This window comes from Penicillium rubens, assembly GCF_028828025.1.
Source record: "Penicillium rubens strain IBT 27055 chromosome Unknown utg000001l_segment0_segment0, whole genome shotgun sequence".
Classification (NCBI taxonomy): Eukaryota; Fungi; Ascomycota; class Eurotiomycetes; order Eurotiales; family Aspergillaceae; genus Penicillium; species Penicillium rubens.
In genome coordinates this window covers 652,501-670,657 of record NW_026890599.1, presented here as the reverse complement: position 1 = coordinate 670,657, position 18,157 = coordinate 652,501, and the positions used below count along the sequence as shown (strand labels likewise).

The 18,157-nt window shown below is 48.8% G+C and overlaps 5 protein-coding genes across 5 annotated transcripts; 3 read left to right on the top strand and 2 right to left on the bottom strand.

Annotated features, from left to right (window-relative positions):
* Nucleotides 1-67: 67 nt before the first annotated feature.
* Nucleotides 68-1,736, bottom strand: N7525_000281 (dual-specificity mitogen-activated protein kinase kinase; the record flags this gene model as incomplete). Its single annotated transcript, XM_002558629.2, has 4 exons — nucleotides 68-197; nucleotides 251-620; nucleotides 680-971; nucleotides 1,041-1,736. 4 exons carry the CDS (start codon nucleotides 1,734-1,736, stop codon nucleotides 68-70), a joined length of 1,488 nt encoding a protein of 495 aa, XP_002558675.2.
* Nucleotides 1,737-6,314: 4,578 nt separating this feature from the next.
* N7525_000280 (GPI anchored serine-rich protein) lies at nucleotides 6,315-6,968 on the top strand (the record flags this gene model as incomplete). The annotated part of the gene is made up of 1 exon (XM_002558630.1): nucleotides 6,315-6,968. One exon carries the CDS (start codon nucleotides 6,315-6,317, stop codon nucleotides 6,966-6,968), a length of 654 nt encoding a protein of 217 aa, XP_002558676.1.
* A 2,117-nt stretch (nucleotides 6,969-9,085) lies between these two features.
* On the top strand, nucleotides 9,086-9,859 carry N7525_000279 (uncharacterized protein; the record flags this gene model as incomplete). The annotated part of the gene is made up of 1 exon (XM_002558631.1): nucleotides 9,086-9,859. The coding sequence occupies one exon, from the start codon at nucleotides 9,086-9,088 to the stop codon at nucleotides 9,857-9,859; it is 774 nt and encodes a 257-aa protein (XP_002558677.1).
* Nucleotides 9,860-11,787: 1,928 nt separating this feature from the next.
* Nucleotides 11,788-13,897, top strand: N7525_000278 (DnaJ and TPR domain protein; the record flags this gene model as incomplete). The annotated part of the gene is made up of 3 exons (XM_002558632.2): nucleotides 11,788-12,346; nucleotides 12,431-13,592; nucleotides 13,645-13,897. The coding sequence occupies 3 exons, from the start codon at nucleotides 11,788-11,790 to the stop codon at nucleotides 13,895-13,897; spliced, it is 1,974 nt and encodes a 657-aa protein (XP_002558678.2).
* Nucleotides 13,898-15,023: 1,126 nt separating this feature from the next.
* N7525_000277 (uncharacterized protein) lies at nucleotides 15,024-17,276 on the bottom strand (the record flags this gene model as incomplete). Its single annotated transcript, XM_002558633.1, has 1 exon — nucleotides 15,024-17,276. One exon carries the CDS (start codon nucleotides 17,274-17,276, stop codon nucleotides 15,024-15,026), a length of 2,253 nt encoding a protein of 750 aa, XP_002558679.1.
* Between the last annotated feature and the right edge of the window lie 881 nt (nucleotides 17,277-18,157).

Sequence of the window (18,157 nt, the reverse complement as noted above, 5' to 3'; positions counted from 1 at the left end):
GCCACTACTCAAAAGAAATGCAGCAAAGCAATAAAAGCACCCTCAGGAAGGGTGTTTGGGGACTTGTTTACTCTTTCCAGTCCCACACCTGCTTTATAAAGTTGGCCATGTTGACCTTCTTGTTTCTCATATCCTGCACCCATGGATGTTCCAGCATCCGCCAGGGCGTCGCACGTCGAGGGGGTTCTTTTTCCAAGCTGATAATCGAGTTAGTATAGGAAAATAAGAATTACAAAGACAAAGTACATACCAGCATTCGATGAAGTATTTGAAGTTGTCCGACCAGCGAATGCCATTTTGTGGCTCATCCTTCAACTTGGGAATTGGCTGGCGGACGATATAAGTTAGGAGATCTATTAGCCCTGCACGGGGTTGCATCTCAGTCCCGTCAGCAGGGAAGGGGAATCGGTGCTGTGCGACTTCCAGCAAAGTCACACCAAGAGACCAAACATCGGATGTAATGGTGTATGATTGACCAGTAATGCGCTCGGGGGCCATATAGTAGGAAGTACCAATGAAGGTGTTGGCATCACCCTTGGTGCCGAATTCACCGCTGACACCAAAGTCGCACAGTTTGACCTTACCATCACGGCACAGGAGGATGTTCGATGGTTTGATGTCTAGAAAAGCATTAGCCACTCATGGTCAATGTATACCGGGGGACAATGGTCCGCCATACCTCGATGAATGATCTTTCGGCTGTGGAGATAGGTCAAGCCATTCAAGACACCTTCTGCCACCTTGCCAAGGACCTTCTCTCCGGTGCGGCCTCCAAGCTTTTTGACTTCTTTGTAGATGCTGTCTAGACTTCCACCTTCACAGAACTCCATGGCGATAGAGATGGTGCCAGTGGATTTGTCCATGAAAGCACCATAGTAGCGACAGATGTGGTGCGAAGCGCAGTCTTTGTTGAAGTTAAGCTCACGAACAATTTGTTTCTTGACATCAGGGTTGGGGTCCGTGGTAATGATCTATGATGGAATGTTAGCCTCTATCACCGAGCGGAGGTATGCAAAAATTGACTAGCCAAAGCGACGCACCTTCAATGCAAAAACGGTATTTCCTTCCTTGAGTCGGCATCGGGTGACAGCTCCGCCAGCACCCTCACCCAGACTGCCCAGTTCAACAATCATATTCTGTTCACTAGCGGCGTGCCAGCCTTCGTCATCAAGATCGTCCACATCGAGGGGCCGGCCCTTTTCAAGACTCAATTTGTCCAGATCGGGGAGGAGGCCGTTCACATTGTTCTCCCGATCCCCATTCTCGCGATCTGAGTACACTGAACTAATGGCCGATGAAGGATCCGACGAGCCATCCGGCTGTCGGAGGCCCATGGCGAAATTAATCGTCGAATATGAAGGGTTTGAAGAGGCTGGTCCGTTGGTCTGGATTTGTAGACTGGGCGCACCTCCACCTCCCAGACCATTTGTACTCAGTGGGGGCGGGGCTGGTCGACCGTTTGGCATAAGGGCTGGCTGGGATACATTCTGCTGACTGCCCATAGGAGTCGCGAGCTGCAGTCGTGGGGGTGCTGGTCGACCCGACGAGCGAGGCTGAGGTTGGGGTTGGGGTTGGGTTTGGATCTGAGGTACTTGGGCGGGGGCGGGATTGCCATTGACGGGTTTGGCGCTAGGGGAGGGGGGAATGCCTAACGTGAGCTTCGGGGCTCGTGGGCTGCCATTATTGTTGCGAGCGCCAGGAACTGGTGGACGAAGGAGAGGAACCGGGGACGACATGGCGAGATTGTTTTGCCTTTCGCCAGGCAAGAACAACTCGTTCGGATCTGCGAGAGTAGCCACAGTGTCGATCTTGGACCAGTTCTGCCTTGGAAAGACCTGGGGAAAGGCGGGTTGAAGCGAATGAAATATGTGAAAGGCAGAACAGAAGTAGAAACAAAGACAAGAGGTACTGGCAAAGGCAGAAGTAGAGAAGCAAAAGCAGAAGCAGAAGCAGAGATAAGGTAAAGAACAAACGAGTGGAGTTGGAAGTTACCGAGAGATGCGGCAGGTGACCAGTTACTCCACCATATACAATATAAGAAATAGAGGATTCCTTCGTACTTCTTAAGTGTCAAGTATTTAGGATCTAGTTCCAAAAGAGTTTGTAGGACTTGGAAACTGTCTAATGTTGTAGTTGAGAATATTAATAGAGCGACACAGCCGACCACAGAGGGTCGGGCGGTGGTGGGGCCTTGATGTTTCAGAAAGCGCCTGAGCTGAAACACATGTCTACGATGTTGTATGTACGGAGTATGGACAATTGTGAATTTTCGATGTTCGAAATGCTCGAATTCTTTTTGTGTATACAACATTATATTCAGGGAAATCAGAGAATTTTCCCGAGTACCATGGTTCATGTTTCCCCTTTTTCCAAGGTATTCGATTTTTATATCAGTCGAAGTCCACAGGTGAAAGGTATAGTTACAGACAATATACATGTCCAGGGTATGCATATAGAGCTCAAAGTCAAAATCAGAAAAAGTAGATCTCTCTGTCAAACGTCGTAAAAGTAACTAAACCTTGGAACTTACGTTGTTGCCTTGGAGCCGCAATAACTGGGTACACTTACAGGCAAACTGTGGCGTCGACATCATTGCCAGCACATTCAAACCTGTCCCCCACCTGAACACGACCTATCACAGGCCATAGAGGTCAGACCCGGCTGGACAGCCTTACAGAAGTACCGACTTCTTTGCAATTTACTCTATGATGCAATCTTCAGTTTCCAGTTATATTGGGCCAATATATCAAAAAATACTACGGAGTAGATTAACGGTAGATATGTCATTGAGGGGCTATCCAGGGCTAATTCCCGTCTAATTCCAAGGCTACGATTCGATCCCTTGGAAGGGTGTGGCTTAGCCCAAATCTGTGGCCACGCAGTGAGACCCGATGATGACATGGGGCCCGGAAGCCCTAGCCGATCCGCACCAGTAGCATTTCAGTCTCTACTCCGTAAGGAATACTGTTTCCCCAATTCAAAGGATTCAATGTGATTTAAATTAGACCGGATTCCTGCCGGAGAGCCGATGCCAAGCCCCATATATGAGGTCAATCGTACAACATAAATAGTACAATAGCCCCGGTGTGGATATCTCAAATTGAGTTCATCTGAGACGGTAAATCTCGATCCAATTTGGATATAAAGTCCAGGAAGCTTGAGAATGTACGCAGTAGATCTAAATATATACGGAAAACATAGGCTCTATCGGCGGAATAGTTGATCTTGCATAATGTTTCACCTAGCTAATATAGAGGAGGTGATATCATGGAAATGTCTGACGAAATCGTGTGTTTGTCTTTAGAAAGCTTGTTTATACCAATAACCCCGATGATGTATTCCTAGGTTAGATGAAATGGGAGATACAGCCCTGCTTCAGTCTCACTGTCCCTTTAACATGACAATAAAACAAATCAAAGGTCATGGCAATCATCGATCCATGGTAATTGAGAAATTTGTAACGCATTTGAAAGGCAGCGTGCAAAGCAGCCAACTGTTTTTCTTCGATCCTTTCAAAACAGGCTATACCGCACGAGCACCTACAAGTGCTGTCTTGAATTACACGGTACCACCGAGCCCATTGTGGTACCAAAAAAAAATGACTCCGCGTACGCTGTGTACCTGGACTCCATGCGAAGTACTATTATTCGACAGGAATGAATCGAACGAGTTCATTGTTCTTCTTGGTGCCGCTCGCTTGTGTCATCAGCGCTTAAAAAAAAAAAAAAAATGACGCGTCGATGCTGATCGGTCGGGTAGGGTGATAGATACGTGATTGTAGATGGCGATCACATGAAATCGAAGCTGCAGTCGACTAGGCGATGTGATGGAGTCTTGCATCAACACGGAATTGATGCCTTGGGCGCCAAAGACATCATTCTACAACATAGACCTGTCAGTACCTTCTTTGTGACTGGGAACAACCTTGAAAAACTTATATTTATCATATGAAGGTCCAGGGGGCCATTGAGCAGTAGAAAGTCGACTTGGATGTCATGAATCTCTTCACTTGGCCGATGTGATATCTGTCTCTTGCTCGCGGCAACGCGCAATGGGCAGGGAATGTCAAGAGATGCCTGGAAGTAGGATATTTCCAAGCCTAGAATGCGTTATGAGCGGTGAATTAAGGTGAAAACTCCCTACCCTGAGCATCAGAGAGAGACTACTGAGGTCAAATGAGGAAGGTCAAGGAAATCCCACGCGATAGGCGAGGATGAACTCCGGAAAAGGTCCAGGTCCACCTGAATCATTATCCCACGAACACCCCTATCATTGAAAATACGGCTGAACGTTAGGCTATATATATCAAACACATCCCCACCAATAATTATATCCCACAAAGCTAATTGTGGCTAAAGATAGTACCAAAGATGAGTATGGGGTTGATAAGGGTACCATACCATACAAAGCACGTTATAGAATAGTCCCGATCTATTGAAAAAGGGACCACGAAGAGCAAAAATTCAATAGCGGCATGTGGAGTCCTGGCCACGAGGTCGACGGAAACAGCTTGGTGCGAATAACCCCTATCATGGAGTCGGGACAACGAATTGGTCGAAAGTCAAGGACATAGGGACTGCGGAGTAAATGATAATTGGCTACACCACGCATATTGTTTCCTGGACTAGACTGCCCAGGTGTACGAGTACGTGCCCTGGCTTGCCCTGGCGGTTGAACCGCTTTGAAAGTGTGATCCAAAGTCTCGACTCAGGAACAGGATGAAGATCGACACGCTTTGATGCTGCAGGCTCCAACCATATTGTACTACTTGTAAGGATACCGATTTTAGGGTATGGAGTACTCCGTACATATTTCGCAGACAGAAAGTAAAATCGACTGTGCAGCTCGAGTGGTGTACGGAGTAACCGACTCAAAATTACTGCATATGCGCCATGTCAGGGACACCCAATCACACGGCCAGATCCCGAGATTAGTTTCTAAAAATGCGCTTGGGCATTGTCTCTCTCACATTGCCTAGCACAGGGGGAAGATGCAAGCATCATCAAGCACTGGACCCAGAAGTAAAACAATGCGGTCTAGCCGTTATGGCATGAAGCGAGACCTTCCAAGGATCCCGTTGCGGGGGCAATTCGCAGGAAGTTGAGGTGTGGCGTTCTCCAGGTTTACCGGCTTGTTTCTACTAAAATCGGCCGAGTTATAATGTTACACTGGTTACTCCGTACTCCGTACACGATGGGGAGAATAGTAAGAAACAGCAGTTGTCCTATGCCAGGATACATGGTCAACGTATAAAACAAAGTCTCGGACGACGATATACTCAGTGGCCCGGAGGACACAGTACAGTTCCATAAATAATGAGCCACAGAAATCGGTAATAATAGTTAAAATGTACTAATGTAAAGGCAGTACGGAGTACTCCGTACATAGTAAGTAATAATACAAAGAGTGTCTCGGCGCTTCGCTCCGACAAAGAAAGAGAAAAGGTTTGGATTCCATGTTAAGATGAACTTCCGGAGTAAGGACCAATCCCATTTCGCAAGTCCAGTGCACATCATTGTGGATTTGTCCTTATAACATACACAATACGTTCTCTTGGCGAAATAAATGGCGGGCTGTTCAGGGGTAAGTGGAGATGAGAAGAGACCCACGGGGAAATGCCAACAACTGGGACGACAGGAACGGGTAGTGGATCGGCGTTGCGGTCTGAAACATCAGAGAGAAAAGAAAAACATATCTGAGAAGAGGTAGAAATTGTAGATTTTATGTATTGCAGTCTAAGTCCTAGTATGTACATCTTATAGGAAGTTTGATGATGTATACTATACTCTATAGAGTATACTCCGTAAAGGGTGTCTCCAATATCTAGAACGATCGTCAAAAGTTAGCGCTAGAAACACTGGGTCAAAATTACCAACCTGGTAATGAGAAACAAACCCCCCCCCCCTAACATCTGATCCAATCATAGAATTGAATAGAATTGAATAAATGAAGGCTTGTGCGAGGGTCAAGTTCCGGGTACATGGCAGGTTGCGGTGTGGGTTAGTGGTGGATTAAGTACCCAGTACAATTTGGTCTTTGTTCTTTTCCCCTTTTTTTAGGGCCAAAACAACCAGAAAGCAAGTGGCTGCTGATCTCGACACTAATCTCCCTGTTCATACAAAGGCCCCCTGCCTCCCCCGTGCGCTTTTTGTTTCTTTCTTCTCTCCAAGTACATTCTTCGCAAATTCCAGTCACTCTCTCTCGACTTCGGTCTTCCACTCTTTAAACAAACACTCACTCTCTTTCAAAAGCTACGCTTTTATATATACCTTTTTGAACATCACTTTTTACGTCTTTCGTACATAACATTCAAAATGCGTTTCACTACTGCCACTATTGCCTTCTTCGCCGGCCTTGCCATTGCCGCCCCCGGCGCCGACCAGACCGTCTACGAGACCGATGAGGTGACCATCACCTCTTGCGCTCCTACTGTCACCGACTGCCCCGGCAACAGCGGTGCCGGTGTTGAGCCCACTGGCAGCACCACCCCCTCCAGCGTTCCCGCCGCTGTCACCTCCCCCGCTGGCGAGGCCCCCGTCTCTTCCGCTGAGACCCCCGCCTCTTCCGTTGAGACCCCCGCCTGGTCTTCCGAGACCCCTGCCTGGTCCTCCGTCCCCACCTGGGCTCCCAGCGTTCCCGCTCCCAGCGCTCCCTCCAGCGCCCCCAGCGCTCCCGCTCCCCCTGCTGGCACCCCCGTGGTCTCCAACAGCGTGATTGCCGTCACCACCTGCGTGCCCACCGTTATCTACTCCACCGTGCCCGTTACTGCCACCACCCCCGCTGGCAGCAACGTCCCCCACGGCCCCACCGGTGGTGTCCCCCACGTTCCCTCCAGCAGCAAGGGAGTTGCCACTGGCACTGCCTCTGTTTCCCCCGCCACCTCCTCCCCTGCCTTCAACGGTGGCGCCACCCTCAGCGGCTCCCTCGGCTTCGCCGGTGCTGCCGCCGTTGCCGCTTTCTTCCTGTAAACGACTTCTTCCGGATCTCTGATGCACTGCTACACCTAGTTGGATCCATTGGGTCTAAGCCTGGCGTAGTTCCTGTGTCGAACTGGAGTGGTTGATTAGAGGTGTTGCGAGAACAGAATTGTGTTATTTAGGGTTTCTGGTGATCTACTTTTAACAATTGTTGCTTTCTGACTGGATATGTCTATCCCTTTTTTGCTTTTTTGATATACATATTCCCTTTTATTTCTTCTCGGGCTCTCCTGGATAGCTTCGGAGTTGTGCGAAGCTCGCTTGGTGGCTTGAGCACGACCTTAATGTAAACCATGACAGCTTTTCACATTCTCCCTCTCTCCAGCGCCTGTAGCCTATTTGGAATGTATCACTTTTACACATTCATAATCCCATAATTTTAGACCTCTTCTCATGTGGACAAGTTCATTTTGAGCATTTGTATCTCCATCCTACTAGTATTGCCCATCGTAATCAGGTACGTATTACTGGTGGGAAATTCGAGTGTTTATTGCCCTTGCCCGTGCCCCTGATCCTGATCCCATATGCGACCTCGGTTCTTGTACTTCCTAGGGCTGAATATTGCACAAGTTACAATTGCAAAGGCAACTGGAAGGCTGAATGTCGAAATTCAAATTCAACTGCTTAATCCAAGCAACGACTATTGGTGCTGAACTATGCTTGAGTCTGAACAGCTAGAGTCTTACAATCGATGTATATTGACTTTATATGTACTAACAATGTCTTAGGTATACACAGAGTTCAAGTTAGTGTCTAGTCCACATGACACCGGTCAAGGTAGTGCCTAATACTGTTTCTTTTCCAAGTTAATGGCAATTATAATTAACATTCCCCTCGACCTCCCCGCACATTCTTCGTAGTTTGCTGCCACAGATGAGTCTATTATAGTGTCTCCCTTCCCCACCCTTGCGGGCTCGGTGTCTTCATGAATAGAGTATGGAGTACAAGACAAATAACTACAATATCATGGAAGGTTATGCATGGAAAAGTCGTTCCGCACATGTCAAGCCGCTTTCGCCTATATTCTACATGTAGCAACAACATCAATAAGTGAGAGAATATCTCTAGGAAAAAGATGCATAAAAGAATATCTGAGAAGACATCTGAAAAGGACTGCTGGACACTAGAATAGATATATCAAGACCATATAAGCGAGCATTCCTGTCCTATGTACTCCGGACACACGGGTATAAAAACTGTCTATAGTAAACGATTGGCCGCCAAAAATAGACAGCCCCACTATTTCTGAGCTCAGTGCACCCGAGGTCGGCTTGTTCCTTGATCGAACGGTAGAATCGAGTGTCTTTGAATGCCATTACACTTCCATTCAGAGGGAAAGAAGAAAAGATTCAAAGAGATGTACTATGATACCCGCGATTACTCTCACGCCTCAACAAATATCGTGTCCGAACCCTGAAATACGGGTATTGTGGACCTGTGACGCCTTCTGAATTGTGATATACGAATCTTGGAAGTATCTCGGCAGGCTTGGCGTTTCTACTGCTCTTCTAGATAAAACACATTGGGAACGATCATACTCAGTTGAGTCCATTGCAGTGAGAATGAGAAAATGCGTGACCCCTTGTGTGAATGCGTTCGGACCCCAAATTGTATTCTGAGCAGACTAATCAATTTGGGATTATGGTGGGATTCTCTTGATATCCTTCTTTTATCCTTATGGGACTCCGTGACCATTGTCCTGAAAAGGAGCGGTACAATCTCGCGTTCGGGCAATTGATTTTCAGTGTTGACTTCGGGATGCCCGATGGACAAGAACAATGAAAGATCATCGGTTGTTGATTTTTTGGCCCTAAGGGTATCCTTCCCACTGCGCCCCTCTGAATCTGCCTTGATTTGCCCTTCTTTGTGTATAAGCTGCATAATTAGTATGTGTTATATTCTCATATCCGGGGAAGAGTTGATGCCCTTTAAGACCTATCCGCCCTAGGACCCCTTTATTCTAAGTACTATTCGAATCTCGCTTGGATACGAGCCCTCCGTGACGGTCCACTATTGAACCCCTCCAAAGTTAATATAACTCGTGTCTAAAGATAGTGTATCAAGCCATATATATGATCTACTTATCCAAATCCCTGTTCTACCGCACAATGCTTTTCTGTCTATCCCAGCGACGAACTCGCGAGTCTCTCAAACCACCCCCGGATCTCGATTATCCTCTCATGGATCTCTCGTCCCTCGAGGGCGCGCCGATAGTCAATCCAAGATTCATTGTTCCGCCAGATACGACGACCCCTCGTATTCGTACACAGTCGCGTGCTTCCATTCAACATTTGTTCTCAAAACCTCTACCACCGAGACCCGCTTCAACGGACGGTATCTCGCCAACACAGCATCGTAACACACTACAGGACTGGCCACTCGACCTGTCCACAATCGATGGCAATATAAAGCGGGCTTCGGCCCGTAGACGTACGAGGCCTCCGCCGAACGAAGTGTCTCCCGACTGTGATCCGCGTGGACGCGAGATGCGCCCACGTATACAACACACTCCACGTCCCCCCGTGCGACCGCGGAGCTGTGTGCCCCTCACTTGGCTTGAGGATGAAAAGAAATGGTTGGTTGGGGAAATATATATACCTCGCACACCTGATTCTCGGCCGCGAGATGATATAGCGTCTTCTCGATCACCGGTCTCTCCAATTTCGCCCATTTCACCATGGCAAGACATGTTTCAACGTCTTGACGAGCACCTCGAATACAATAATCGTCTTTGCCGGGAGAATTTGCTGAGACAGACCCCGTCCTATGATGGACACAGACTTAGTCAGACACATGACCCAGATTTAGGCGATGATCGGGTTTCCAGATGGGTTGCAACAGCTCGAAGAATGCATGAGAACCGCAGAATTGGAGGTGATTGAGCGTGATACCACTTTGTTTGGTTAAAGCTGTAACTTTCCTGATATGTCATGAGAATATATCGATCGAGGGCCTGACTCGCTCATCTATGAATAATACGAACGAATAGGCATTAGGCAGTTTTGACTTTTCTTTGAACCAGTTTTCTGTGGAAAAACATGGGCACCGCTTATAAGAGAAAGGGGGGATAACATCCACCTGGCTTGATCCCAGACTGTCTGACTCTTGGGTCGGGTAGCCTCTCGCTCAGGGGTATCATGACTGCAAAGTGGTGTTTCTCATATCTATAGCCTTATAGAATTGTAGTTCGCATCCTTTCGCCTGTTTCAAGAGTATAAAACACCCACCGTGTTCTCTAGTCACGGCGGCTTTCTGTTCTAGATGGAAGCATCCAGCCTATCCTTTCCGAGGTCGGCTTGGTAGTATGAGTTATTATTATATCTTTTGTGAGACGATGGAACAGAATGACCGTAATCCCAGTTTCTTTTACTGGAATTGGAGCCTTAGCCGATGTTCTATATCTCTATGGTGCCTTGTCTTATTTTCCCCACTGTTGTATCAGCCGTTAAGCAGCTCACCTGCTATTGGTCCCTCTTAATATTGGCTTTTCCATCAATGTTGGCGGAAATGCGCTACCGGGAACGGAACAGGGGTCCTCAACGGGCCCATCTCCACTATCAATTTGAATATCAAATTCATCTAAGAGAGACTGCTCTCGATATTTCTGTGCTAACGCGCCAATATAATTGTTCTATAAAATCCGACGACGAAATGATTAACAGCGGAAATTCTGTAGGAGCCGGGAGCCATGACAACGAGGTAGCTCTGATAGAGGCCATAGTTTTATACGATGAAATAGCTTTGGAGTTACCAAAAAGTCTGTCGTTCTGATATTATACTTCTCTGGCCCTCTAACCATTCTCCGGACCTCCTTTATAGCTCCTTCGAGCTTCTTAGTACAGTAGGCTCTATAATACTCATTTTTCAACTTGCCTCACTTTAGTCCTATTTTTCAGCTCCTTTTTGTAATCCAGACTTATGTGATGCACTGTAAGACCGGCGTTTCACGTATGTTTCGGCCACAAGAGACATTTGTACTGATTATACCAGACAAGACCCAGTGGAGCTAAGACTTTGCACTCGATACGTTGTATAAGTATACCCCCGCATGGAGAGCCGAGATGTAGCTGGATTGGTCCAGACAAGATTAATATGAGTAATCTCCAGGTGAGAACCCTGATGCAGGGGTTCCCCTCTCTGTGATGCCAGTCACGGCGCTGCTCTATGCCTGTCACTCATCCAGCAAACTAGCAAACTGCATATTGGATCCACCGCTCCACCGCGAGTTATCGACAGCCTCGCTAACCACCCCTGCAGGTTCCGTTGAGGGGGCAATAGGATTACAGGCCGATAATAAGAAGATGGAAGATTCTCGAACCACTTGTTTTTTTTTTCTCCCCCCCTCGCGGCTGGGCATCGATCCCGGTCAAGGAATGAATGACTCCATTGCTCCAATTCTTTTGCGCGCTAACACAGACCAGCAGCTCTCCAGCCTCTGAATTAATTGCCAGCCAGTAGAAAAGGATGGGATAATATGATAGAATAGAAAAAAAAAATTATATTATAAGAGGACATGCCCGACGGATTTCTCGGTCTAGTTTTCACCCCGGCATCAAGCACCTTACCAAAGGCGATTAACTTTTTTTCTTCTCTAATATTTTCTGATATATTAATATGTCAGAGATGAGAAAGTGAGAGGCAGACTTGAATCGAATATCTGTCAAGTCCTTTGCAACATTGAAGAGTTGCAAAAGTCCAAATTTGATATTCCCAAGTCCTTCCCCCATCCGTGGTTCATACCTGGAAATCTCCCCGATTCTACCGCCTTCGATTAGGAAAAAAAAAAAAAAAAAGGCCCTCCCCACCCCCAATGGTCCAACTCACCCACATCTTCAAAAAGGACAAGGACAAGGAGAAGACAGAGAAGAACAAGCCTGATATACGTTCATCCCGAAATTCCTTCTCCGCTTCGCGCACTCCCCCATCTCCGAAGCCGACCTCCAAATCCCCAACTAAATCACCTACCAAATCTCCCTCCAAGTCCTCCCCCACCAAACCCTCCAAATCTTCCAAACAGTCCTATTTCTCCCACAGTCGGTCATCTTCGAATTCGAGACCCACCGCCAATTTCAAGTTTGCCCGGTCTTCGCGAGACCAGGACGTACACCCACTCAATCTCCCACCCGACGAGCTACGCCGTCGATTGTCCGCCATGGCAGCATCTAACGAAGATCAGCGGAGCTCCATGGATATTGATTCCCAGGGACCTCAGAATAATGGCGTGAATGGCACTGAGGAGCGAAGTCCGACCCCGCCACCGCACCAGCCGAACTCAGCCTCTGCCGACGAGGCCGACTCCTTCAAGCTGGCCGGAAACAAGTTTTTCAAGGATGGCAACTACCGACGAGCCATCGAGGAATACAACAAGGGTATGCACTCTTTTATCTCACAGCGGCGCCGTGTTTCATGAATTAGCCTTGACCAGGGTCACTGATGATTTTTGTCTACTGCAGCCATCGAGATCAATCCGAACTCATCGGCCTATCTCTCTAACCGAGCGGCCGCTTATATGTCCGCTAAACAATTTTTGAATGCGCTTGAGGATGTTCAGCGCTCCAACGAGCTCGATCCTAACAACCCAAAGATCATGCACCGATGGGCGAAGATTCTGACGAGTTTGGGTCGACCCGAAGAGGCCCTGGAGGTGCTGTCACGCATCCAGCCACCGGCGACCGCCACTGACCGGGCAGCCGCAGAGAAGATGCTGCGCTTCGTTACACAAGCCGAACAGACAATAGCAGAAGACCGCGGTCTCTCGATGGTGATCTATTGTCTCGACCAGGCACGACAAGGGCTCGGACAAGGTGTCAAGGAGCCCCGCAAGTGGACACTTTTGGCCGCTGAGGCCCATCTGAGACTGGATAACGTCAACTCCCTAGGCAAGGCGCAGGATATTGCGATCAGCTTGCTGCGCGAGAACAGCCAAGACCCGGATGCGATGATGATCCGTGCCCGTGCCTTCTATGCCCTCGGTGAGTCCGAGCAGGCGCAGAAGCTCCTGAAGATGTGCCTCGGGCTGGACCCAGACATGAAGCAGGCCATTAAGCTGCTACGCATTGTGCAGAAATTGGCTCGCACAAAGGAAGAAGGAAACAACGCTTTCAAGGCCAAGGATTATCACCGTGCTATCGAACTTTGGGCCCAGGCTCTCGAAGTTGATCCCTCCAACAAGGATATGAATGCCAAGATTCTGGGTAACCGTGCTCAGGCTTATATCAACCTGAAGGAGTATGATTCTGCCATTGAGGACTGCACTGAAGCTCTCCGTCTTGACTCCGGATATATCAAGGCTATGAAGTGCCGTGCCAAGGCCCACGGCAAGGCCGGTAACTGGGAGGAGGCTGTTCGTGATTATAAGAGCGTTGCTGAGAACAACCCCAACGAGCCTGGCATTGCGGAGGAGATCCACGAAGCTGAATTCGAGCTGAAGAAGGCCCAGCGCAAAGACTACTATAAGATTTTGGGAGTCGGCAAGGATGCCAGCGATCAAGAAATCAAGAAGGCCTACCGCAAGCTCGCCATTCTATACCACCCAGATAAGAACCGCGACGGTGCAGCCGGCGATGAAAAGTTCAAGGAAATCGGTGAAGCCTATGAGACCTTGATTGATTCTCAGTAAGCCCGCCACAATTTTCAACTTTCGATGCAAAGCTAATTTTATTTCCAGGAAACGTGCTGCTTATGATAACGGTGACGAATTGAGGGAGGGCATGCCTGGCGGCATGCATGGCGGTATGCATGGGTTCGGCGGTATCAATCCCGATATTCTCCGAGACATGATGAACGGCGGAGGTGGCTTCGGAGGTGCCTCGTTCGGTGGTGCTTCGTTCGGCGGCGGTGGCTTCGGCGGCGGTGGCTTTGGTGGCCATTCTCACGGCGGCAACCCCTTCGGTGGTCCCGGAGCCGGCTTTTCGTTCTAGATGAAGCCGTCTAACCCATTCTATTTACTCGATACCACGACCGATTCTTTCATTTTTCGTCCAAAGATGACGAACCTCAAAATCAGGAATTGCATGTCTTCGACCGGAGTTGGAGTTGCACCTCGATATCTTACACATTGATCTGTTGGATATTGGGATTTCACTTTTTTGCCCCCTGCCATATCACGATTTTTTTTGTTTCTACGGAGACGCCATATGATTCCCGATATGATAGATTTGATTTTTTTTCCCACTCCGGTTTAATCTTTTCTATCCCCCCTTTCCTCTTTCACCACGGTGGCTTGTTTCGGAGGATTTTGTATATGAGTGCTGCAATCTGGAATGAATCTACGAGAACAGTGCATTTATGGACGATGGCTTTTAGAGTCCATGTGTACAGAAGACTACATCCGATCAACCGTTTTCGGGCGTTCATCTATTGTCTTGTTCTTCTCTTGAGTCTCGCTCTTGACTTTGATTTTGACTTTTGACTTAGAGAGACTTGATTCGCATGTCCTGGCTCTTGATATACTTTGTGAGGTTGTTATTCTTGTTTCCACATAGTCATACAAAAGCATATATGTATGCGGTGTATACGCCTGGATGACACTCATAAAACAGACATTCACTCTCAGATATAGTTCATTCTCGTATACTTCGTAGCTACATGGTGGCATTGTCTTCTGACGCTCACATTTGGGAACTGGGTTTGGACTCTTTACTGGAAGTCTTTCTCAGGATGAATTTCACTGATGTCCGAATATACTATCTCTGCTTCGTTCCTCTACCCCTATGAAATGGAGGAATATATGGAAGGGTTGGTCACGCTGTGTATTCATAAAAAATATATAAGCAATCGTAATGTATGTACTTCTCCTCAACATGCTCGAAACAACTGTACTAATAAATATAAGACAAATAAACCAGGGGAATCTCAAAAAAAAAGGGGTGAACAAGACAAGGATAGCGAATGGATATACCGGACAGAAGAGCATAAAGCAAACTCCGCCGCTAATGAGTGATGACGTCCAAGGCGAATCGAACACAAGAAGGGGCGTATAGAGACAAGCGGTGAATAAAAAGATGCAAGAAAAGCAACAAAAACGCTGGCATAACAAGTCTTCAGTCAAACATAACCGAGAGCACTGAGCATAGTTTTGCATTCAGGGACCGGCAGAGCAGACACACCCAGCGCGCGGACCAGAGCACCACCCCGGAGGCGCTGGAGACCGATAGCGACCTTCCAGGCCTCAGTATCCTGCAGCACAAAGACATACTTCTTGCCTTCTTGGTCACGAACACTGGCGCGGAGAATGTGCAACCCACGGAACTCCGCCTGAGGCGGGTGAACAGGGCCACCATCATGGCTGGCAGTAGCGCTGCGAGCGAAGCATGCACTGGGCGAAGCTAGGCGGCAAGTATTCTTGCATACTTTAAGCAAGTTACCGAGAAAGGCCTCTGATTCTTCGTTAGTGGGAACATTGTTCCCACGACGGAAAGAGAAGGGGTTGCTGGACGCAGTTTTGGCGGATGAAGCGGCGTTTACCTGTGGGCACCACACCTCCGCTAGCTTAAGGGTCCAGGCCTTGACGTCCCACTCGCGCTGGCCGATGCCGCGTAGGTCGTCGTCGATGAAGAGGCCTTCCGTTGTGATGCGCAGCACTAACCCATCGGTGATCATGCCTTGGCCTGAGACAAGTTGCGCCACTGGGGTCTTCATAAAGGCGTTGTTGAAGGCGTATACACCTTGGATCACGATCTTATCTGGATCCTTGGTAGAATATGTACTGCGATGTGAGGGGGGAGGTGTTGTGCGCGCAGTAGAGTTCGAAGGTGTATATGAAGACTCGGAGTACACCGAGCCAGCCGCATATGGGCGTCGTGGTCGGTCATAGGGGCGAAAGGAATAAGCATCGTCTTCGTTGGCGGTTTTGGCGGTTGAGTAGGGCGCTGGTTTCTTGGGAGAAGGGGTACGAGGCACATTGCTAGTACTAGCTGGCTTGGGCGGCGGTGATTTGGCAGCGGCCTCTTTCTTTGCGTCTTGCGCCTTCTTCTCGGCGTATTTCTTGCTTGCTGCTTCCTTGAGCGCCGCAAATTTGGCCATGGCTTCTTTTTGGGCAGCGGCCTTTGCGGCAGCTTCTTTCTCGGCAGCTTCTTTGGCGGCCTTCTCTTTGGCTTCTGCCTCCAACTTTTCGAGCTTGGCCTTTGCCTCAGCTTCGGCCTTTGCTTGTCTCTCGCGGGCCTCTGCGGCTTCCCTCTCCAGTCGCTCGCGTGCCTCCTTCTCTGCAGCGGCCCTCGCAGCGGCCATCTCCCTTTCGAGTTGCTCGCGCCGTTCCTGTAATTCCTTTTCCATTGCTTCGCGCTCGCGCTTTTTCTCTTTTTCTTTGGCCTCTGCATCACGCTTGCGCTTGAACTCCTCCATCTTTCGGCGTAGCTCCTCTTTGCGTCTCGTTTCTTCTCTTGCTCGCTCCCGTTCGGCTTCTTCCTTAGCCCGTTCCTTGGCCCGTTCCTCTCTAGCCCGCTCCTCCTTGATGCGCTCTTCTCTGGCTCGCTCCTCTCTAGCTCGCTCCTCTCTAGCACGCTCTTGCTTAGCTCGTTCTTCTCTAACGCGCTCCTCTCTAGCACGTTCCTCCCTAGCACGCTCTTCACGAGCACGTTCTTCCTTAGCACGTTGCTCCCTAGCTCGCTCCTCCTTGGCTCGCTCTTCTTTAGCGCGCTTTTCTGCCTCCTCCTTTTCACGTTTGTTATTATCAGAGTTTGGAGGAGTACCAGAGCCATGTTGATTACCGGAATATTGGTTGCCGTGAGGTTGTCCTCCACCAAAATTTCCTCCCTGCTGCCTTTGCTGACCTGCCCCGTTCCCGCCATAATTCGCACCCGACGAATATTGATTGGTGTTGGGACCGGCGTTCCTAGGGCCACCCGGGCCTCCAGGGTCGCCTGGGCCCCCAGAACCACCACCAAAGCCGCCAAATCCGAATCGTCCACCTCGAGCGCCGCCATTGCCTTTATTGTCTCCTGAGCTGGTGGACTGAATGGAGCCAAAAAGCCATCCAGCCACACCCACCCCGATCGCCAGTACCGCCATACCCGTACCACTGCCGCTAGCGACCGTGGCTAGATACCATGCTTTCACAATCGGGGAGATGTACGACCACACGAAACATGCGACGAGTGTGCTTGCGACACCTGCTAGGAAACTGTTTCGGTTGCACTGCAGGGACGGCAGGTAAAGGAAACCCGAGCCAGCAGAGTGAGGTGGGACGATAAAGATGTCGTAGTTCCCATCCGGCAGGTCCGAGGATTTGCGATATTCGCCTTGAGTCGTATGGGGATTTTCGCCGTGAGGTGGCGGCGGCGGTGGCGGACCGTCGTCCATGTTGGATTAGCCCGGAGCGACGATCGTGTTAATATATATATGCACGCTGTGCAGCGAAGCGCAGCGTCGGTCGAACGACTAGCTACAACCTGGGTCGATCTGCCGGATTAATCCTAGATGGACAAGTTCTCGCGGTTGAGAGTCAACTGCCAGGTCATATTAGTTTGACAAGTGTTGCACTGAGGCCTCAGGCGCTCAGTGCTGTGGAGGGTACTCAGATACCAAATCCAAAGAAAAAAAAACACAACAAAGACAAAGACAAAGATAATCCAAACAAAAACCAACTCGCAAAGCAAAAATTTGGAAGTGCGGGAGAACTTGAGTCTGACTCGGGAGTTTGTTTGGAAGAGAAGAGTGGGAGCTAAGGATCGGCGCCAACGCTTCCTGCATCACTCGACGTGGCCATCACATCAAAAACAAAATTTGGCAATGCGAATAAGCAAACGAATGAGAGGGATGTCTGAATCTCTGAATCTCTCGATGCGGCTCAACATATACAACAAATTATCCGAACTATGTTGAATTCCTCGGAGGCCACGCGATTTTACGTAGGGCTATGTGACCGAGCTCAGAAACAGCCTCAAGGGATGGAATTACAACAATTACAACATTTCCAGTTAATTTCCTTTTTCCCTATAGCAATGGGATTGTTTAAAGCTATGACTACGCAGTGTTCGTAAACACATTTCTTTTGGGAAGGCTTTTCCTGCAAAGGCATCAATGCTCAGAGTCCCTGTTGAAATGGCAAAAGCACGGCTGTTTTGTTTTGTTTTTACCCTTTTGGGAAAGGGCTTGGTTGCCGCGACGGAGTATTGTTTTTCCAGCATGTTGACCGCCTTGCTCTCCGCTCTCTTGGGCTTATATTGTTGAGAAAGGGAGTA